This window comes from Cephus cinctus, unplaced genomic scaffold (assembly GCF_000341935.2).
Source record: "Cephus cinctus unplaced genomic scaffold, Ccin1 Ccin1_scaffold1062, whole genome shotgun sequence".
Classification (NCBI taxonomy): Eukaryota; Metazoa; Arthropoda; class Insecta; order Hymenoptera; family Cephidae; genus Cephus; species Cephus cinctus.
The window spans coordinates 210692-232925 of record NW_014333584.1 but is presented as its reverse complement, the minus strand read 5'-3'; the positions used below and the strand labels follow the sequence as shown (position 1 = coordinate 232925).

Here is a 22234-nt window from a genome sequence, read left to right as displayed (position 1 = left end):
CCATCGTACTCTGTCACATGAAGAGAGAAAACGTTCGTCATTCGGATGCATATTGAAATTGCAACCGTCTCAAAAGACAGACCTTCTATGTCCTCCTTGAAGAAGAAATCATCCTCGTTCCTTTGACATTTCTACACTTCATCAGGATTTTAGGATCTACGGATATTAGGATACTCTAAGAATAGATGCGATCATGGATTGGATAGATCTTTCGAGATTATTTCTTACCTGGAATCTGCATACAGCTGTTCCATTCACTTCCGTTTGCAAAGTGGGATGCCGATGAAAAAAAAAATGTCTGATTGTCACTTTGAAAATAGAAACTACGTGATACCTACCTGTTGATAACTTCTCTAGATTACATAGATTTCAACATTTTTTCAAGTATTACGGACAATTCTGCTACTGATGTTATCTTTGCATAAGTCTTTGTAAGCTTATAATGGCGTTAAGGGTTTTAAATACGCAAGGAATTATTCTACTTGTCAACTGGCACTTACACTTTGAAAGTTGGCGCTACCCGATGAAGAGTTCGCTAATGTCAACTAACATGGCAGTCTACAAAATTAGTATAGTTGATCGGTTTAAATTTATAGGTATGATTTCATACAGGATTCTTTGATGCATTTTGATTATGTAAATAGAAAAATAAATGCATGATTCTTATAGAATGGGAGTAACTGAAATATCTATTGCGTTAACATAAAAAAGAGGACAGTAGACGAGCCAACTAGTATCTACTCAGGAATTCGCTTGCAACTTTATGCAGTTTATTAAAATCATGAAATCTGTAATTTCATAATTAAATTTCATATGTTCTAGTTTACTTTATAGTTTCCAAATTCTTAATTATACTCTGCGCTTTCTATTAGCTACTCGCTCTACCTCGTTGTGCGTAACTTATAAAATACTATATATAATATAACATAACATAACCTTACTATCGTAACGTTGGCCTGGATTTATTGTAGGGTATTTATTTATCCTGAAGAAATGTGGAGCACTGGGATTAGGGTGTTCAACAGGAAGTCTGTTTTACGGGCTTCTCAGCTACGATATTTGGCTAGGTTGTCAGTGAAGTACAAGGAAAATCCAGAGGATAAAATGCAAGCTTGGCAGATACATTCTTATGGCAATTTGGATGAACTAAAATTGTCTACTGTAAGGATGCCAGTTATAACAAAACCGACAGAAGTTTTAATCAAAGTTGAAGCTTCTAGTGTCAATCCAATTGACGTGGCTATGATGAGTATGTAAAATGAGAATTTCATATCACAACTTTGTATTATAATCACATATTTTTTCAGAAGGATACGGTGCTATGGCTTTGAATCTTATGCGCAAAGCAAAGAATGTGAATAATATCAATAGCTCAGGTATTGAGTTTCCTTTGATTATGGGTAGGGATTTCTCTGGTGTGGTTATTTCAAAGGGTCATGGTGTTGGGGACAGACTCAAGTTGGGCGACAAAGTCTGGGGTGTTGTTTCGATAGAACAGCAAGGATGCCATTCCAGTCACGTTGTTGTTGATAACAGTATGGTAATGATAGTATTTGAAAATGTATTAGAATATAATTTTTTATATGAATATAATACTTCTTTAAGGTAAATCCAAGACCTGAAAACTTGTCATACATTGAAGCAGCCAGTATATTATATGCAGGCCTCACTGCGTGGTCTGCCTTATGGTGGTGTGGTGGCTTATCTTATAAAACTTCCATCGCCACTAGGATGAACAGAAGAATGTTGGTTTTGGGTGGATCTGGTGGCGTAGGCACTTTAGCTATACAACTCTTGAAGGCATGGAACATGCATGTTAGTATCTTGTCATACAAGCTATCCATTTTTTGTGAATTTAAGTATATTTATTTAAAAAGTGTTTGGCTCTTCATACGATTTCAGGTAATAACAACGTGTAGCAGCGACGCAGTAAACGTTTTGAAAAAATTGGGTGCTGATGTAGTCATAGATTACAAGCAAGATGATGCAGACAGAAAGATATTTGAAGAAGGCCCGTAAGTTAATTTAAAAAAAAAAATGATAAAAAGATAAAGGTATTTTAATTTTTGTATATATTTGTAGGTACGACATAATTTTGGATTGTTGCAATCAAGGAATCGAACAGGCCAAAGCCAAAGGATATCAACATGAAAGTTACATAACATTAAATTCTCCTCTTCTAAAAAATTTGGATGAGCACGGTTTGATCGGTGGAATGATTAGAAATATTAGTGATTTCTGTAAACATAATCTTCCGAAAGCAGAAAACAAGAGTACGCTAAAATGGGCGTTTTTCACACCTTCATCGGAGGGTCTCAACATGATTCAAGAGTTTGTAGAAAATGGAAAAGTAAGGAAGACAGCTATGTAAATATGAGTTAAATAGCAGTTAATAGTTCACTATTTAATATTCTAACTTACAGCTTGTACCAGTCGTTAAAAAGGTTTATCCTTTTCAAGAACTACCAAAAGCCTACGAACGGGTATCGCTAGGACACTTGCGCGGCAAAATAGTAATCGACATGAAGTGATATACTTTGTATAAATAAATTGTTTATTGTATAATAAGAATTCATGAATTATCATTTCCTTCTACTAGCAGCTCTTTGTAATTCTAGCATATTTGTGACTAATGCATTATTGCCTAATCCCACTTTATTTCTGACTTCTAGCCAAGTATTCACAGCAATGGACGTAGCTCTTTCCGCACCGTCGCTTAAAACCTTCTCTAAATACTGGGGTTCTTTAATTAACTGATTTATACGTTCTCTAATTGGAGTCAATTTTTCAATGACCACGTCAGCTACAACGAATTTATACCTGAAAGATTTTTTTATGATTAAAAACTATCAAAAAGTGAGAAATTCCTATATGTATAAAAAACAAACTTACTCTCCAGTATCAACATTTTCAGCTTCCTTACAAATCTCTTCAGGAGACTTCCCACTAAGTAACGAATGTATGGCAATAAGATTCGATACACCTGGTCTGGTCTCTGGTTCAAAAGTGACTGTAGAAGTGAAGTCTGTAACAGCTTTTTTTATTTTATTCAACAATACTCTTGGCTCATCTGTCAATTCCAATCGACTTTTTGGATCATTGCTTGATTTTGACATTTTCTTTGTTGGATCCCTTAGAGACTTTAATCTACTACTGGTATCCTCTAAATTAAAGAACCACAAACCATGCATAACGTACTGAAATAAGTCAAGGATTAAAAATATTAATTAAGCTTACGGTTCACAAGAGCACGAGGTATTGGAAATGTTTCTTTAAACTTTCTGTTGAACGTGTGTGCTAAATGTTGGGCCAATTGCAAATGCTGTACTTGATCCTGACCAACAGGTACATGCGTTGCTCTGAAAGACATATATTCAATTCTCCTCTGTCTTTATCCTTGAAATGATTAATGACATTAGGTTTACTTATAAAGTAATATATCTGCAGCTTGCAAAACAGGGTAAATGTATAAGCCCAGAGGTACTTCCTTGACTTTTTCACTTTTTTCTTTAAATTGTGGCAATTGTCCCAACCGAGGCATGGTTGTATTGCAACCAAGAATCCAGCTCAATTCTGCATGCATTGAAACGGTAGATTGTTGAAACAAAATACTTTTCTCTGGATCTATTCCACACGCCAACAACGTTGCTGTCATTTTAAGTATATTTTGTCTCAATTCTATAGAATCCTGTAAACAAATTCTTTGTGTATTAATAAATAACTATTCATTATATATGTATCTTACTTGTGGCAATGTTATAGAATGAAGATCAACAATACTCCATATAACATTCTTCCCAGAATTTTGCAATTCGATCCACTTCTGTATGGCACCCAAATAATTTCCTAAATGCATGTTACCTGTGGGTTGAATTCCAGAGAATATTCTCTCTGGATAAGTAATGTTCTGCTACAAGATTATATACCATTAATATTGGTCTAATATTATATAACTAGAATCGAATAACTTTGTATCCTATGTTATAAAATCGTACACTATGATAGTTTATGACTACAATGTAAAAATTCTTCAACTATTTTTGTCTATAACTTCAAAAAAGCAATGTTAATTCATTATAACAATATAAATACCACACTAATGAAGCACCTGTTAACCTCAATGATAATAAATTGATTACCTTGCTGCTGTAATTCTGCTTTAGAAGTTTTCCATATTCGCCGTGTATTCTACATATTCCGTAAATTCTATTGCTATAATGTAATGTCCTAAACATGATGTATTAAATACTAAAATAACTATTAATTAACTGAACGATAGTTTTCAGGTTATATATACACTGTATGAGTTTGATTCAGTTTGATTTTCGCGCACTGTTATAGGTATACCGGATATTGATGACACTTTTAAATAGATGCCTTTCTTCAAAACTTTTTTTTCCATAAGTTAAAACTATTCCTCCTCTAATGGCACGTGTTTATTGCAATAATTCTTCTTATTTGTTAAATTTAGAGAAGTAATATAAATCGAATAATTATGAATGCCATTAATACATGGAATGACACTAAAACAATTCGCTCATCCACCAATAAAAACTATACTCATGATAAATATTCTGCAAAAGAAGTTTCAAGTAACAACCAAATAATAGAAAAGGATCTTAACTGTAATGATATAGAGAGGTAAGATTATATTCTCTTAAGTAAGAATTTTATTTACTATTGGGTATTTGTGTGCATTGTACTGTTTAAAGCAGCAATATAAGTCATTGTTTCGAGAAACTGCAGATAAATACACTTTGGTCAAAAGCTGCAAGGAGAAATAAGAGGAAAAAAAACCAACTGATACCTCTAATTGAAAAACTAAGCATTCATCCCGGATGTTCAAAACAAAATGATATGAAGAAATGTGCAGGAGAAATAACATCTATATTAAATACATTGGGAGTGGTAATAATTCAGCCGCAGTTAACAATTATATTGAACATTAGTACTCCTCTATACCTATGCAATCCAGACTCACAGGATCTTGATAATATCAATTACATCTTCTTAGGATCAATAGATGATGTATTTGGTCACATTCTAGAACCAAGATATTCTGTATATTATTCAAGAGAATCTACCAGTTTCTTGCGAATAGGAGCATCGGTATACTATAACTCTAATGATCCGAAGAGTCAGTTGTGCTGCGTAGAAAATGTAATTTCCCAGCGATTCGATGTGCTTCCTCAAAATGAACTTTACAAGAATTCAAAAAGATCAAAGCGTCGTGTAAAGAAAAGGTGTTCGATGCAACCGTACCATAAAGAATAATAGAGTTGGAGTTTCTGTCAAGATTATTTTAAAGGTGTGAATAAAAGATGCTCCTATAAGATCCATGAGTACTATCATCCATGCAGTTGAAGTACAATTTCCCGCATTCTTTTAAACAAACAATTCTGTCCGTTATCCAATAATAAATATAAACATTTCTAAGCAGAGGAAACATTGGTTAGCTTGGAGTTGCGCAATTGTAAAGGAACAAATCCTACTTCTGCTTGTAAACGCTGTATTTTTGACACACGATGGCGCCAGCATATTTCAGCGGCGTGTCATCAGGGAGTCGCAAAGTGACCAACTATCAGTGACCGTCGTGCAGCTGATTTAGATTTAATTCTAAATGAATAATGATTTGAAACAGTACAGTATCAGCCAAACGTGTTCATCCCCCACTTCTACACAGTTCTGTTATCATTCGACCACGTGTTTTATCACTGCTAGTCTAAATATTAAGACCCGTAGAGCGTGAAAAACATAGAAACCATAAGGAATAAGACGTCCACTATGTCTGAGGTATCAAGAGAAGCACCAAATAAAAAATTAATGACGGTAAGTAATGTCAATTAATATGATTTTCCCATAATAATTTAACTGATTAATTATTAGATAAATTTTAAAGCGCTATTAATCGGAACAAGCTCATTGATCAAAACAACATAAGTTGAGCGCTCTTTCGGCCGCTGCAATTTTGAAGTTAATTTTTATTATCTATATTTTAATCCGAACGGAGTTATATAAAAATGATATACTCCTTCAGGCAACAATAGATTCCTTCGGTTTTGTAATTATAAAGTGCTTGGATGCATCTACATCCGCCATGGAGTGATAACTAGAATATCAATTTTAAAAATTGAACGATAAGCGTTATTGTATTCTCAGTTTAGTATTTGCGATAGCGCTGCTTGACCAAGTCAATCTATCAGCATTATATGTCTTTACGAATTTACTACAACCGTATAAATTGAATGTTAATATTGCGAAAAGATAGCGCAAGAAAAAATGTTCCAATCTATTTTATAGATACGATGTAAACGAAATATTGCCTAGTACATTTTAAATTATTAAATAAGCTCAAATTATATTTAGGAGGCCTCCTGTTATCGTATCTCGAAAATAGAAAGTTTCTGGCTGAAATAAAATTAATTTTCTAATAAATGCAGCACCATTAGAACATTCGAAACGTTAACTATATAAACTTGTATTTACCCAGGAATCACGCTTATGTAGAAGTATTTCTTTGTTTGGCTTTTTTCATATCTTTGGTACGTGTACGCCTTGGCTTCATTTTGCGTTCTTGACTAATTGACTATGCTCTCAGAAGAGTTAACTGTACTCCTAAAATAACAGTGAATTCGTCGATTACCGTATAGTCCATATGCAATGTATAGAATCGATTACATTATGTATTATAAAATACGGGAAAGAGGTAGAAATTACAAGCAGCATAAAATTAACTAGTTTTTACATTAGAACCGAGGTGAATATGTTACATGAGTCCTATAATTTAGTAGCAAAGTAAATTGATGACTTTATGCTAGCGTTGAAAGCCCGAACGAAAATTGATATGATACATATCTTCAGGCGTATGGTAATGATAGATAACGGTATACGCTAAGGAAATGAATATTATGCTTATGGTCAATTCAAATTTCCTGAAACATATAGTCCGCATCAGAGAAAGAAGACAAAGGCTTATAAAGAATTTTAACGAAGCTTATGATCATCGTATGAGAAATTATATGGTTTAATTATAAAATTAATAAAAGACAATTGATTCATTTCTTTTACAGACTTGCACAAATGTCTCAGTCCAGGCTCATCATGTATCAAGGACTAAACGTGGACAGACCATTGGTATGGTGCGTGGATTCCGTGGATGCACTGTGTGGTTAACAGGACTCTCTGGTGCTGGTAAAACTTCAATAGCGTTCCAAGTAGAAGCTTTCTTGGTTGACAGAGGAATAGCAGCCTATGGCTTGGATGGTGATAATGTAAGAACTGGACTGAACAAAAATCTAGGCTTCAGCAAAGAAGATCGTACAGAAAACATAAGAAGAGTTGCAGAAGTGGCAAAGTTATTTGCAGACAGTGGTCAGATTTGTTTGTGTAGCTTCGTGTCGCCATTTGAAGAAGATCGACAAATGGCAAGAAAAATCCACAAGGAATCGGATTTACCATTTTTCGAAGTGTTCATCGACACTCCTCTAAATGTATGCGAGGCACGAGATACCAAGGGACTTTATAAGAAGGCTCGTCAAGGAACAATAAAAGGATTTACTGGAATTGATCAAAAGTATGAGAGACCAATTAATCCAGATTTAATAGTCACTACTGAGAATTGTACATTGGAGGAGTCGGCATCCACTGTCATCGATCTCTTAGAGGAACATTGTATCATTCCGATTCTTCCAAAGTCAGGTGCTCCTATACGTGAACTCTTTGTATCAGAGTCCAGAGCAGCTTCAGCTAAAGCGGAAGCGGAAACTCTTCAGAGTGTAGAAATAAATGAGATAGATGTACAGTGGCTTCAAGTATTAGCCGAAGGATGGGCAGCACCTCTGACAGGATTTATGCGTGAAAATCAATTGTTACAGGTAAAGCATTTACAGACTTATGTGAAGACAATACAGTGGAACTTCGATAACTTGAATTTTAAGGGAAACCAAATATGCTTCGAGTTATCGTAGTTTCAGTCTATCAGTGTTTTCAAGTTATAGAAGTGAAGCATTAAAAAATTCAAAGATTCGTAGTCTTATAGAGGTTTTTAACTTAAAGAAGTTCAAGTTATCAAAGTCCCACTGTACTCGATAAAGTAATCAGGATTATCAAGAATCCTTCATTTACTTTTAGACTCAACATCTTAAGTGTCTTATCGAAGATGGCACCGAAGTGAATCAATCAGTACCAATAGTATTGGCAGTGAGCACTGCGGACAAGAATCGTTTAGAAGGACTTTCAGCAATAACTCTAAAACGTAAAGGTCAATCACTTGCTATACTGAGGAGGCCAGAATTTTATTTTCACAGAAAAGAAGAACGGTGTGCCTGGCAATTTGGTACCACAAATCTAGGTCATCCTTACGTAAAGATGATCTATGACTCTGGTGATTGGTTAGTCGGTGGAGATGTTGAAGTTCTAGAAAAAATTAAATGGCACGATGGTCTTGATGATTACAGATTAACCCCTAATCAGATTAGAAAGAAATGCCGTGAAATGGGTGCTGATGCAGTCTTCGCGTTTCAGCTTAGAAATCCAATTCACAATGGACATGCTCTTCTTATGCAGGTAAAACGTATTTCCCTTTCCTCTTCATCTATACAATCCTTGTTAAAAATTGTTCGCGTATTCATACTTATCTTCAGGACACAAGAAAACGTCTATTAGAGGAGAGAGGATTTAAGAATCCTATTCTTCTGCTGCATCCTCTTGGAGGCTGGACCAAGGACGATGACGTTCCTCTGGACACTAGGATATTACAGCATAAGGCTGTTCTTGATGAAGGAGTATTACATCCAGATTCTACTCTCTTAGCTATATTTCCCAGCCCAATGATGTACGCTGGACCGATAGAGGTATGTCATGCCTACGGTCCTATCATTCTAATGAAAATAATATCACATAGACATTTGAATAATAATAAATTACTATAAATTTGTTTCCAGGTACAGTGGCATGCAAAGTCAAGAATGAATGCTGGTGCCAATTTCTACATAGTTGGCAGAGACCCAGCAGGTATGCCGCATCCTAACAAGAAAGCAACCCCTGACGGGAACCTCTACGATCCCAGTCACGGCGCCAGGGTTCTCACAATGGCGAGAGGTCTACAAAGCCTCGAAATCATTCCCTTTAGAGTTGCTGCTTATGATACTAAGAACAAGCGTATGGCTTTCTTTGATCCAGAACGCAAGCAAGACTTTGACTTTATATCAGGCACAAGAATGCGAGGTAATACGAATAGCCTGTTAAATAATTAATTTCATAATTGAAAGGTATAATTGTAATTAATTAATTATATTTTATTATAGGATTAGCCAAGTCCGGTGAGAAACCACCTGACGGCTTTATGCCGCCAAAAGCTTGGAAAGTATTAGCCGAATATTACCAGAGTTTAAGTAAAAATTAATGATTATTTTACACTAAATGAATCTCTCATAGAGCCTGACAATTGGAGTTCTTAGCGCGGAAATTATACGTTTAACTATTACTTAGCGCACGGGAATCCATATCTTTTTAATCAATGAATATTTTTTAATGGTAAAAATTATTACTCCTTGTACAGCATTCCAACACTTGTCATTTACATTAACACTTGGAATTAATGATGGCATTACTAGGTAGAGCGAAGGCTCATTGTTAGAGATGTTATATATATACGGGCAATTCTTTTTAGCTTGTAAACTATTGAATAGTATATATATATTTACATATATACTATTAACACAAGAACATAATAGCACATGGAGCTTCTTATATTTCCAAAGCTTTGTAATAGTCGATGCAACAAAACTTTGGTATTAATTTTTTAATGCGATGATCAATAGTATTATTTGATCATGATGGAATGGCAAATATGGAACAGTTATATTTTGTATGTATTTTATGAGCATATATATCACGATCGAATGTTCAAATAATTTATCAATATATCTATAAATTAGTTAATTGTGAACGTATTATATGTAATCAAATATTACCAATGGGTATTCTAAACTTTTATTGTAATATAATGAATGGTCTTTAGGATATTTAATACAGAAACGATATGTTTAATAGAAAATTATGTATATAAGTCGTTTCTTAATATTTTCAACGAATCAAAGAAAGAGTTAACTACAAAAATTTCTTCTTTCTTCTTCTCACGATTCCTGACGGGATTAAAAGACGTCTGATATTTAAAATATTTTATTGGCGCAATACAGTGCTGATGGAGTACAGATTAAAAAAAGATAAGAGAAAGAAAAGAAAGACAAACGTTATCTAATAAAATAGAACAAGAAGTATGTATGTATGTATGCATAATTCACTATAATTATTAATGCCACAGCAGCATATTCTCTTTACAAGTACATAAAGTTTATCCTAATGTACATCGAATTGTTTAACAGGCAATTCTCTTTAGTCCGTAAACTATTGATATTTGCCAAGGCATAATAACAAAAAAAATATTATTTTACTATGTGGACTATTGTCATTAACAGAACTTAAGTATAAAGACAACCTGATATCAGGATCAATTATATGCATGTATGCAAACTTGCATTATAATTCTCGTTTCAAATATCCAAGGAAAGAAAATAGAAAGAAGTATCATTTATGACAATCAAGCAAAGAGAAATCCATGATTAGAAAGAAAGTTATAAACTTCTATATATATAAATGTGCTATCTTGTATATCGTACAGAAGTACGTTGCACCTCCCTATGCAAATAATTGATCAAGGATTCCAAACAGGAAAAATATTACAAAGACTAAACTAAATGAGTCTATCAGGATCCCATTTTATGGTCTAATGTAATTTTCTCTATGCTTTTCAAGAAATCCTTCAATTTACAAACGTCTTACTGCGCACAGTCAAACGACTTATGTTCTAATGAATAATTTATAGGTTACCCTTCTCCAAGTAACTGTCAATTAGCTTCACGATTAGAAGGTTCTCCTCATTGCTGATATCTCAGTTCTCATTTTATTTTTCTGGTATGCAATTTCTATTGACAAATGTCCCAGGCAAATACCTTTGAGGTACAATTAACATGTTGAGAATCAAATATATTCATCGAGTGATCCTTATAGAACACATTGACAGAATGTGGCTCGAATAGAATTATCAAAGTGCAACACACTTCGTTTAGTTTGTATATTACAATTATTCGTATATACTTCTTTAGTGACCTCATCCTATTTCTTTTATCAGTTCTTCAAGATTAAGTATACCAACGCACATAAAACTCTTCCGGGGCAAAGTTAGATACGGCTCTGATCTCATTCATTAGAGGAATGTAATTAAACTCTTCCTTTGTAAAACTGGGAGCTTCGGCAAGTTCAAATTTTTTAATACACTTCACTCTCAAGAGTTCTAGTTCTTTCACGTGTGACACAGAAATTTACAACATTGTGACAATTCAACTGTGTTCAATTATTATACATGATTGAAGCAGTTGCCAGATTAACCTCTGCATTGCTATCGGTCAAATCAGGCAACGATAACATTACAGGTATTACCTGAATCTTTCCTGAATCATCCTGCTGTTGTAAATGAACTACGGTACCTGATTGTAGAATTTGACTTGTCATCATTTCATCGGCTATCATCTCAGCAGTTTCAATATTGTCCGCTGTTACTTCTTCTGTGTACACTGTTGTATCTTCCATACTCATTATTACTTCAGCTGCGTCAGAGGCCTCCCTTGAAGTCTCTTCGTATTCCTGCATCAAACAATATTCATAAAAAAATAATTGAAGCAGCAACAGTGATATTTTTGGAAATTAAAATAGAAAACTTACCGGGTCGTAACTCTGCTCATAGGATTCTTCTTCGATATCCTGTGCTTCATACTTGATTATTTGGTCATCATCGAACTTTGAACTATATTCCTCTTCCGTATGCAACGATGGCTGACCCTGATCAAAATCTTCTGGGTCTTGCGAAGAGGATGTCTCTTCCTCTTGAACTTTTATTTGTTTAATATTTCTGCCAGCCACTATTCTCTTGAAACCTGAACCACCAAGACTTTCGTGTCGTCTCTCATGTTTGTTCTTGTCACCCAGGTATTTGAATCGTTGTCTACATACACTGCAAGAGTAGGGCCGTTCATTCGTATGAGTTCTTTCATGACAGACCAGGGCACTAACTTGTTTACACCTCCAAGGACAGTATCTGCATTGTAAGGGTCTCTCATCGCTGTGCCTATTCTGATGGTGCTTGATCAACTGTATTTTAGTTTTTAGATTAAATCCACATATCTCACAAGTGTAAGGTCTTTCCTCGGAGTGGGATATCATGTGAGTTTTCAGTCTAAGATGATTAACAAACCTTTTAGGACAATGTGGACATTCTAAAGTGCCTTCGAGTCTATTATGAATAACCATCATATGATGCCTCAATCTTATATCAGATGTGAATGTCTCTTCACAATCTGTACATTTCAGTGGGTCCTTTTCCATATGTGTATTCTTAATATGTGTCCTTAGGATCATTTCTGTCTTGAAGGTCTTGTTACAGTGACAGCAGGTCACCCTTTTTTTTTCAGATCCGATTTCACCATCAACTTTTTGTGTTCCTGGTAGTGACTCGTTGTGAATATGAGACATATGCCATTCCAGTGATCTCGTAGAAATCATAGATCTGTTACATATATGACAGGTATATTGCCTGCCATCCTTGTGCACTCTGTTCCTGTGGATGACAAGCATGGAGTGGTTAGGGAACTTTTCTCCGCATACCTGACAAGAACACTCCTTCAGGCCTCTGCTGTCTGTCTTCTCATGGACTCGCATGTGCAATCTCAAGCCATCCCTTCTGTTAAATCCAACACCACAGGTGTCACATCTGAATTGTCTTTGATCTTCATGTATTCTTACGTGCTGCTTTAAGGTGGAACTATTTTTGAACATTTTATCACAGTGCGGACACTGTATTGTGTAAGCTTTGTGAGTATGCATGTGCTTCGACAGACTGTAAAATGGTACTAACTTGTGACATACCGGACACTCACGTTTATTACCCACAGGCTGATGTTTTCGTATTCTGTGATGTCTCAGACTAGCAGGATTCTTAAAGTCTGCTCCGCAATCCTCACACAAGTAAGCACGCAAAGTAGTGTGCACCGATTTTAAATGAAAACTTAATTTCTGTTTAAATGCAAACTTTTTGGGACACTTGGGACATTGAAAAATCTTCTCCCAACTCATGTGTTGAGTTTTTATATGTTGATCCAGGGTACCTTGATGCTTGAATTTTTCACCACAAACGTCACATAACTGTCCATCCATGCTGTCACAATGTTTTTGTTCGTGCTGTCTCTTCTTCCCTTTGGAATCCAGCATGAAGTCACAATACTTACAGATAAGCTTTTTCAAGCAAGATATGTTATGATTCCTCTTTGCTTTATTTGTTGGGAATTCTTCCATGCAATCTTCACAATAGTGCATTATTTTATAGTCGTGGCTCTTCAAATGTTCCTCCAATGCTTCTTTCGTAGCAAATGCTTCAGGACAATAATCACACTCCAGAAAATTCTCTTCTGGTATATAATCCACCGGTTGGGTCTCATCTATTAAATCAGGAAGACTCTTCTTCAGAGTAGTATTATTTCTATCCTCGTAAAGTGAAATGATATCCTCATCCTTAAGCCTCGTGATAACAATTTTCCTTTGTTTCAAGTAATCTTGAAAGTCCTGTAGATTTTGTTCACGTTCACCCAGAATCCTTGCAAGTTTCTCCATATTGCCTTCGGTGTATGATTGATCAAGTTCTTTTTGAAGTGATTCCTTCTTCTTCTTTGCTTCTTCCCACTTTTGTTTCAATTTTGCTAAACGCGACAGATACTCCTCCGTATTAACGTAAGTCTTATCATCTGGACTCTTGTCTTCCAAAGTTCTTGTTAACTCAAGCACATCCTTTAGATCCACTTCATCAGGTTTCTTAACCTCGTTTCCCTTGACAGAATCTTTCTTTATCATCAAATTACTATCAGTGGACAAAGAACGCCGAAGAATCTGATTATCATTTTGCTTAACAAAACGCACTTGACCATCTTCAAGTTTCAGGGCGTTTGGAAACCCCACAGCAGTACCGCCCAAAACCTTCTCGCGCTTCTTCTTGTACTCTTCGATCTGCTCTTCAATGATTTGTTCCCTTATATCAGGTTTTTTAAATCTCTCAGGAAACAATTCTCTCTCCTTACCAGTAAAATGTTCGTATTTCTTTAAAATCTTATCCACGGGCTTAACGTCCACGGTTTTCTTACCGAAAGACTTTTCATCTTTCTTATCAATATTTTTGTCCATCTTCTTCACTTTTACAAGAAGCAATTCATTTGGCTTTGATCCCTTCACCGTCACGTACATTATTCCTTCCTCTTCGGGAGATCCAATGTTCAGAGCATTTTGTACATTTAATTTTTGCATCTTTGAATCCTTCAGACCACCACAAGAGTTCAGAATATCCAGAGCATCGCTACTGATGTCTGTATCAGCGTGCGGTTCCTTTTTTATTAGAAGTGGTAACTTCCTCTTCAAGATGTTAGGTTGTGTCTGTCCTTCTCTTACATGTCCATGATTTTCACTATCGTTTTTGCTCTTCAAAGTGTCAGTTGTATTGGACTGAGCTTCGTCTTTTTCCAAAGTATCCACCTTGACGTAGGATTTATAAAGAGTATCATACTTGTAGATCATCGGTTTGTTATCCTTTTTAAAATCTTGTCCAGGTGGGTTGCTTGAAGATGCATTAGACTTGCCGATGGAAGCTGCCAATTCTGTAGTTTGTTGTGTTTGTACAATTTGAGAATTTCTGAAATTCTGTAATCTACGACTCTCCAGTTCATCCTCAGATTCGCCGGTATCTGAGCTGTCAACTTGAAAAGGTGGATCCTCTGGGTCAAACTCTTCTATAGAGTCGTTGTCGTCGCTTTGATTGAATGGTGGGTAGTCTTCGTGCTCTTCCGGTTCGGTTTTTATATTTATTTCAAAATTCATATCGTCACTTGACTTGGGGGTTTCTTGTAAGTCTTGCAGGGAGAATATAGCTGATATTTTTGGTATACTTTCGTCCAGGTCAACTTCGTTAGCACCGGAGAGTAAGTCTCTTAATGATTCTGTACTTCTATCAGGATCTTCCTTGATGGTACAAGATGGTGCCGATATTGGTATTTTATCGGCATTCAAATTTCTAGACTTTATTTCATTAGCATTTGCATCGGCTAGACTTATGTAAATTGATTTAAGTTTAACCTCAGCCTTTTTAATTTGCATGAAAAATTTGTAACTCATCTTTAAATCACATATGCAATCCATGCACATCTGCGTTGATAAGCTATCTTGCTCATTAATTACTTCCAAATGCTTCATTTGCTGATTCAGTCGCATCTGCATGCCCTTTTTACTGAATATATCCACGAGAGGTAATTTCAAACCGGCGCATGTGCGACAGTACTTCTTTAATTGTTGTCTAGTTTCTTCCAGTATCAATGCTTTAGTTTGTACTGTTTTTTTGATTGAATGCGTAGGTGGGTTTGTTGTGTTAGATGAATGTAACTTCCTGAATTCAGTCAAGCTCTTAGGCTCATCCGTAAGGAATTTGACTCGTGGTGTTGCCTTCTTCAAATCATTTATATTTTTTATTTGACAGACTGATTTCTCTTGAGAGATAGTTGTTAATTTATTTGTTTTAATTGCAGAAATCTTCTCTTGTGGTATAAGATTAATATTGTCGTTGGAACTTAATAATTTCTCTTGATCTCCACTATGATGTAATTCTAGATTTGCAGTTTCAGTTTGGGCGTTATTTACCTTAGAATTCCGTCGTGATGTTATCTTTTCCACATTATTGGGTACAGTAACATTAGCAGAACGTCCTGGAGACATCGAACTTGAAGCTTTACTGTAATCAGCTTGTGATTCTCGTCTACGACCTGTATCAAAAGTTAAAAATATATTAGTCTACATAACATTAAACTAGCAACAAGCCAATTACAAAGAGGCACAGACAATAATTGTCATTGTGCTTATACTACATAAAGTACATTATTCAAATTAAAAATGATACCTAGATTCTTGGTGCTCGATGTCTGTGCAACATTTACTTGTTTAGCAGATAGCACTTTCGATGAAGTATTCTTCGATAAGGAATCGCTTTGCAAACTTGGCTGTATTGATGCGTCCGAACCGCTTATAGGTGACGGTGAATTCTTGCCCAAGGGTTTGCATTTCTCTCGGTTTGATTGTCCTGAGACAGTTGAATTCTCCTGGGTTGACTGAGATTTACCATCTTTGGTAGAATTTTTAACTTCAGGCTCCACAGTGTCATTCTCTTGCATTTTCTCATCGCCAGCATAGATACAAGCTTCATCCAATTTACCTTTAGCAGGATCCTCCGCTTCCACATCCCCATAGGGGAGATATACAGTATTCTCCTCAGAGACACTCATTTTAACTCAGGTTTGAGGTTAAGAATTTCAAACATTTGAGTAAATCAGTTCCGTATCCAATTCCGCAGTGAGGCTAATCAAGAAACAATACACATTATTTCATATTTATTATAATCACTGTTCAATATGTTATTTCACGAAAATTAATAGGTTTTTCAAAAGTTTTTCAATGTTTTACCACCATAACTTTTCTACGGCGCTATCCAGATGGCGCGTACTAAGATGGCGCACATAGCGTTTGTTATTTCAATGCTATTTCGGCGTTCTACACTGCCAGAATTCATGACTATCTTTGAATATCCGCAAGTTCCTATTATACGATTCAATCATGGAATACGTACGGTAACGATTCTACGAATTCATTGCAGTGTGTCCACCCATTAGCAATATTTCGACGCTTGGAAAAATTGCGTATCTTCGTTCTTCCTGTATTCCTCTTCAGCGACTGACGTCGCTTATGTGAAAATGGCCGAAGCGATACGGCACGTAATTTGAACGGGTGAAAAAGCACAGGTAGTAAACGGCCATCGAACTGCAGATGGATGTCATCATTTTACGTCACTTTATACAAGTTAATTACTTATATTTTACTAATAAAAAATTATTTATTCGATTGAAATATTTATATTGATAAAATATGATGTCATTAGACATTTTATTCTTGAGTCACCAGAGGGACATATAGAGTAGCGCGTCTTCTGAATTGCACTTGTTTAATAAAGAAACAATCTTCATTGATGCTCCTTCACTATTTTACTTTTATCTCCTTCAATTTGTGGTAAGTTTGCTGCATTGTATTGTTATCATAATATCTAAAATTTGTACAGCTGAGAGTTATTTGTAGTGTACATTGTTTTTGCAGTGTGTAGTTAGGATAGGTCAGATGTAATTATATTAATTATTTATACAGAGAAGCTTCTGAAAGATACAGTGTCAAATAGTTGGAGTTCATGGAATTATAAAAGGTTGAAGTGTACTGGCATATAGCTTATATAAATTGTTCTCTATTATGAGAATGTAAAATTCATGTTTATAACTTTTCTATTTGTTTTTGAACTTAAGACATCCTTAGTCTTTTCAGTTTGATATTTCAATGAGAGGATTTATACTATCTAATACTGAGAAATTAGTAGATTTAATGTTTGCGATTCTCTTGGAGAAAACTGGTTTTTATATTTAAATAAAAAATTGTAGCAGAACCTTTATTAAGTATATATTCTTTCAGTTGTCAAAGATTAATAGAAGTCAATTACATAGAGATCCTCATCATGTATTTGTTAGGAGTAGTGGGATTATCATACAGAACAATTCTTTTGGTACCAAAGAACAGTTTTTCTTAAATACTTGTTGCATTTATGATTTTGATCTAATGATCAATTCATTCTTTCATTAACGAGTAAAATAATAAATACATTTTCTATGACAAGATAAAAATATATTTTCAAAGCAAGTAGCTTCACATATTCATTTGGTAACAATTCTGTTTTCATCTAAAACTAAAACTAGAATATTCTATAATAGTTGAAAATACATGGAACAATATTAGAGATCAAACATCAGTAGAGATATAATAAATTCAATTGATACTGTTTTGTAATAATAAAATATACAAATTTAATACTTGTTTAAATAATGGTTTGTGTTTAATAAAAATACTTTGACTTTTCAATTTGTTAAAATACATCGATAATAAATTTCAGTGGAAAAATATATCCTAAATTTTTTTAGGACACAAAGCAATTATTTGTTTGTTATATATTATAATTATGAACAAATATTCATTTTATTTGTACCCTGTGGAATAATTAGAAATACTAGTTTGTTTTTCAATTGGTTTCCCATGATTCACATAGGCATTTGATGCCTAACAATCCTATAGTTTTTTATTCAAACGGATCTTGTACTCTAGAAGCATATTATTCTCTGGAGGTAAAGACAAACAAGCTCTAAGAATATTTTCAATAGCAGCTCGTTGCTTGAACAAGGCATTCACAATGGGTGTTCCTTGCGGCACCAATGGGGCTTTACACAAGTATGAAAGAATTGATAGTATACTGTGAAATCCTGAAAACTCCTCGTTCTTGTAATCCATCTGTTTAAAAGTGATACGTGAACAAAGTTCTGCCAGGATCACCAAATCTAGAATGATTGGACTTGCTAATAAGGAATCTTCACAAGTGTTATGCACCACGATGGTATTGTGACCACCCAGCATTATTTCAGATGTATATTCATCCATGGCTCTCTTGCTATCACCTATCGAAAGACTCATAAGTAGTGCAAAGAATTGACGGTGAGGAAACATGTTATAATTAAACTTACCAACATAGGGAACGTATTTTATGACAACACAATGATCAGGATGCTCTCCAGGTTTATACAAAATGTTGTTGGACTGTACCACATCATCCACAACGTTGCTCTTGGAGATCTTAAACAGAAAAAAAGAGAACATTAAAAAAATTCAATCTACAGGAATTGTATAGTTAAAAAAAAATACAAGTTACCTCTTTTGATCTGAACTGTTGTGGAGCTGATAAATTGTAACCATCATTGTTTCCAAGATGATTATAGCTAACAATTGAAACCGGTTTAATCCCTGCTGAGACCAAAAAGTCCACAAGGACTGATTTCAGTTTTGTTTGCCCTGATTTAAAATCATCACCGCCGATGAACGTTTTGTGACGTTCGGCCAATTCTATTGCGCCTGGTACAAATGTATTTTGTGGAGATCCATTTATATAGGTACACTGTAATATTTTTCCAAAGATGACATTAGCAAAGTGACATCAAGCAAAATAATTCCTTATACTAATTTCAAAGTAACTTACACCTTCAAGAGTTGCTGCAACAGCAAACATTGTACTTGGACTAATTTCTGGATGATCCTCCTTAATGGATTTTAACAAGTTATCGGCAGTATCATTGACGCCAGGAAGAATACTGGAAAATCTCTCAGTATTAGCAGTCCACAAGACTATTACTTGGTCCAAATTCTTAGCAGATTTAAACTCTACTATGTCTTTCCTGATCAAGTTTAATTGTTCGATCTTTGAACCAGAGATAATGTTATTAGCTCGTTGTTCCTAGTAATAGAAAATACATAATCCTGTTAAGCTTTAAATCTCCCAAAATAACAGTATTAATTCTTGTTACATACATAAATATAACTGGCATACCTGATTCGCTGCAATAAAATCAGAGTAGTATAAACTTTTCCTGGGTTTCATATCTACCATATATGGTTTAAGTTGCTTCTGTAAATTGAAATCTAATACTTTGGCACGTTCCATGGCATCTGCCAAGTTCATATCTGAAATATCCCATCCATCAAGTTCAATATCATTAGGATTGACCATTGGCAACATCCATGACATAGGAACAAAAATATCTTCACTTCCACTACTGCCTAATTTCACAGTAGATGCTTGAGTAAGAGAGCCATACCTGAAATTGAATTTAAGCTTTCACATAAAACGTTATAAAAATTTATTATAAAATATATAACAAAATACCGACCAGTTGGCGCTTTTACGACCGTCTTTAGTATCCCAAGACAGATTCATCTTGTTAGCCAACAATGCAGCAGTGATTGTTGTCCCATTATTACCACCCCATCCAACAAGCATTACCCCTAACTTTGGGACTTTCAATTGAGTCCTAATCAGTAAATTTGTAGAGACAGGTGTGACCTGAAATAAAACCAATTATTATTACTAGTAATATAACAAATCATCTTATAATTTCAGTAATCATTTGAATTATCTAAACATGTGATAATGGAAATGACAAAAAGAAATAATTAAAATGATCCCTATAAACATCTATATGTGACTCCAATTACAATGATTTCCATGTTTAATCTTATAAAACATTGTTGCAATGATTATCTTTACATATATATATCTACATATCCCAGGGGAACACAAATGGGTCCTTACTTATACTGATGACTCACCAAATACTTTAAATCCTTATCTCCTGTCCTTGTGACATTAGTCGTCTGATACTCGTACTGGGCTTCAATATAATCCTGCGTGTATTTCACCTTGGGTGAATCAACGCGAATCTTAAGAGCCATCTTTTTAAAATTACTAAATAAAGTTTCAGGTATGATCAAGACAAATTTAAGCCTCCTAGAAGAACGTAACCACGAAAAGTATATAATTATAAAAATGTGTCTTTTTAGATAATACACGAGGAACCTAATCAAAATATTATTCAGATATTCGTAAACGTTGGACCGCAATGAGAATTTTTAAAGAATTCTCAGTCAAGATGCACAGGACGATTGGTGAAGTTGAGCTACTTCGACGAACACAAAAACAGATGAGGCTTGTAGAGAAAAACCAAAAGTGCCGGTTTCGCTGCTGAAACGTGAATGTGTTCAGGGCGTGGAGTCATGCGCTTTAAAAGAAGTCAGGGTCTCCCCTTCCAACCCCGTCTAACAGTTACGAACAATTTATCCCTATTATTATATGTATTATTTGCTTACTGGTTGGCCTTTATCAATTTGGTGGAATGGAGCTAGTAGAAACGTGAATTCATATGGATGTTACTTCTAAAACATTATTTATGATAATTAGGAAATTATGTACCTCTGGTAACAGACTAGGAAGTTAAAGAAAAATACTTTTCAGCATTAGGGTGCACCAAGAATAGGAGGATTGAAGGTCTGAATTTCTTTGTTCAAAAAACAAATACATATGTTTGTTTGCCTTTAATCCTTATTTGTGTTGAACAAATAGAAAATTAGCCCTTCCACGCACGACTGCAGAGACAGGAATTTAGTTGGCATAGCTGGTTCTGGGAGGCTCTCGCGACTTCGAAGCTTAATATCTTCGCCACAAATTCATATTATTTTATAAATTCCTTTGTCTGGAAAAAGTTTAGACGATTCTGCGTCGATCTAAAAAAAGAAATTTGACGAAATCCTGGTATTTTCTTGGATGTAAGCGCTTAAGAAAGAAGCCTGAAAAGTTTTCTTCTTTGACAAAAACAAGTCTCTCTATATACGTGAGGATATTGAAATGTCTTGAAGGGGTAATTATTTCTTTTTTTTAATAAAATCTTGGATTATCACTAATATCATAAAGACTTACATATGTATTGGTACTTGGAAGCCCTTTGTGATGTTCTATAAATGTAATTCATTACGCAGGATCGATTTGTAATGTTAAAACAAAACCGTATGTTAGAAAAATATTATTTTAAGAAAAACGTATTTAATACGTTTTGAATTGATGAATAATAATTTTATTTTTAGTGGGGAGGAATTCGCAAACAAGAACTTTCGAGCAATTGTACAGTCGTGTGGGCCGTTCAATTAGATCACGTGTGAGACTGCGTCCTTTAGATTGTTTCAATCATAATCATTGGGGAGTCGGTGCTTCTAGAACTTTTGCAATTGAAGAATAAAAAACATCAGAATGCTCTCGTGGAGAAAATATTATACCACTGATTATGTACTGTAATCAGTATAAAAAAAAACCATTGTTTCAAGTAATTCTATTATATGCTTCTAATTCATGTTGTATGTTCTATAACAAAGTATTTTACATTTAGATTTAGTAAATATATCAGATACATTGTTACGTATTTATATTACATCTATTAAAATGTTGTTCTACTCAACTAATACATATTATTAAAAACAGTTAGGTTACTGTATCTTGATTTAATTGTTTCTATGTTTTTCTTTTATCGACACCTCTGGACACACTAGTTGTATAGAATCTGGGCACTTTAAGACTGTGGCGATACATACGTTAACTGCCGTAAATTAAAAACGAATGTGCATAAATTCGTCG

At 34.6% G+C, this 22234-nt stretch overlaps 6 protein-coding genes and 1 long non-coding RNA gene across 15 annotated transcripts; 4 read left to right on the top strand and 3 right to left on the bottom strand.

Annotated features, from left to right (window-relative positions):
• Nucleotides 1-500: 500 nt before the first annotated feature.
• On the top strand, nucleotides 501-2571 carry LOC107271890 (reticulon-4-interacting protein 1, mitochondrial). 4 transcript variants are annotated; one of them, XM_015748438.2, is made up of 7 exons: nucleotides 501-596; nucleotides 972-1249; nucleotides 1308-1540; nucleotides 1606-1815; nucleotides 1903-2015; nucleotides 2083-2350; nucleotides 2424-2571. In XM_015748438.2, exons 2-7 carry the CDS (start codon nucleotides 994-996, stop codon nucleotides 2529-2531), a joined length of 1188 nt encoding a protein of 395 aa, XP_015603924.1. In that variant the 5' UTR covers nucleotides 501-596; nucleotides 972-993; the 3' UTR covers nucleotides 2532-2571. The 4 variants fall into 4 exon arrangements, with proteins under 4 accessions (XP_015603924.1, XP_024944937.1, XP_015603923.1 ...); XM_025089169.1 differs by lacking the exon at nucleotides 501-596 and adding an exon at nucleotides 618-636; XM_015748437.2 differs by lacking the exon at nucleotides 501-596 and adding an exon at nucleotides 664-790.
• LOC107271892 (tryptophan--tRNA ligase, mitochondrial) lies at nucleotides 2534-4283 on the bottom strand. Of its 2 annotated transcripts, none has more exons than XM_015748440.1 (6): nucleotides 4140-4283; nucleotides 3746-3907; nucleotides 3426-3688; nucleotides 3238-3359; nucleotides 2893-3163; nucleotides 2534-2820 (listed from the first exon to the last, which is right to left on the bottom strand). In XM_015748440.1, exons 1-6 carry the CDS (start codon nucleotides 4233-4235, stop codon nucleotides 2583-2585), a joined length of 1152 nt encoding a protein of 383 aa, XP_015603926.1. In that variant the 5' UTR covers nucleotides 4236-4283; the 3' UTR covers nucleotides 2534-2582. The 2 variants fall into 2 exon arrangements, with proteins under 2 accessions (XP_015603926.1, XP_015603925.1); XM_015748439.2 differs by having other exon boundaries at nucleotides 3746-3910; nucleotides 4140-4279.
• A 188-nt stretch (nucleotides 4284-4471) lies between these two features.
• Nucleotides 4472-5576, top strand: LOC107271900. Of its 4 annotated transcripts, none has more exons than XM_015748465.2 (3): nucleotides 4472-4641; nucleotides 4716-5308; nucleotides 5441-5576. In XM_015748465.2, the coding sequence occupies exons 1-2, from the start codon at nucleotides 4496-4498 to the stop codon at nucleotides 5272-5274; spliced, it is 705 nt and encodes a 234-aa protein (XP_015603951.1). In that variant the 5' UTR covers nucleotides 4472-4495; the 3' UTR covers nucleotides 5275-5308; nucleotides 5441-5576. The 4 variants fall into 4 exon arrangements, with proteins under 4 accessions (XP_015603951.1, XP_015603950.1, XP_015603953.1 ...); XM_015748464.2 differs by having other exon boundaries at nucleotides 4713-5308; XM_015748467.2 differs by lacking the exon at nucleotides 5441-5576 and having other exon boundaries at nucleotides 4713-4908; nucleotides 5015-5155.
• LOC107271885 (bifunctional 3'-phosphoadenosine 5'-phosphosulfate synthase) lies at nucleotides 5565-10450 on the top strand. Its single transcript, XM_015748431.2, has 6 exons — nucleotides 5565-5829; nucleotides 7071-7874; nucleotides 8131-8565; nucleotides 8643-8852; nucleotides 8943-9225; nucleotides 9306-10450. The coding sequence occupies exons 1-6, from the start codon at nucleotides 5785-5787 to the stop codon at nucleotides 9401-9403; spliced, it is 1875 nt and encodes a 624-aa protein (XP_015603917.1). The 5' UTR covers nucleotides 5565-5784; the 3' UTR covers nucleotides 9404-10450.
• LOC107271879 lies at nucleotides 10167-16910 on the bottom strand. 2 transcript variants are annotated; one of them, XM_015748412.2, is made up of 4 exons: nucleotides 16766-16910; nucleotides 16043-16497; nucleotides 11782-15908; nucleotides 10167-11703 (listed from the first exon to the last, which is right to left on the bottom strand). In XM_015748412.2, exons 2-4 carry the CDS (start codon nucleotides 16422-16424, stop codon nucleotides 11410-11412), a joined length of 4803 nt encoding a protein of 1600 aa, XP_015603898.1. In that variant the 5' UTR covers nucleotides 16425-16497; nucleotides 16766-16910; the 3' UTR covers nucleotides 10167-11409. The 2 variants fall into 2 exon arrangements, with proteins under 2 accessions (XP_015603898.1, XP_015603899.1); XM_015748413.2 differs by having other exon boundaries at nucleotides 16603-16856.
• Nucleotides 16911-17103: 193 nt separating this feature from the next.
• Nucleotides 17104-22054, top strand: LOC112494974. Its single transcript, XR_003061028.1, has 3 exons — nucleotides 17104-17202; nucleotides 20614-20874; nucleotides 21691-22054. It is a non-coding gene; the product is annotated as an uncharacterized LOC112494974 (long non-coding RNA).
• LOC107271887 (inositol-3-phosphate synthase 1-A) lies at nucleotides 18043-20784 on the bottom strand. The gene is made up of 7 exons (XM_015748433.1): nucleotides 20383-20784; nucleotides 19944-20116; nucleotides 19604-19871; nucleotides 19256-19510; nucleotides 18932-19174; nucleotides 18747-18855; nucleotides 18043-18680 (listed from the first exon to the last, which is right to left on the bottom strand). Exons 1-7 carry the CDS (start codon nucleotides 20503-20505, stop codon nucleotides 18298-18300), a joined length of 1554 nt encoding a protein of 517 aa, XP_015603919.1. The 5' UTR covers nucleotides 20506-20784; the 3' UTR covers nucleotides 18043-18297.
• Nucleotides 22055-22234: the final 180 nt, after the last annotated feature.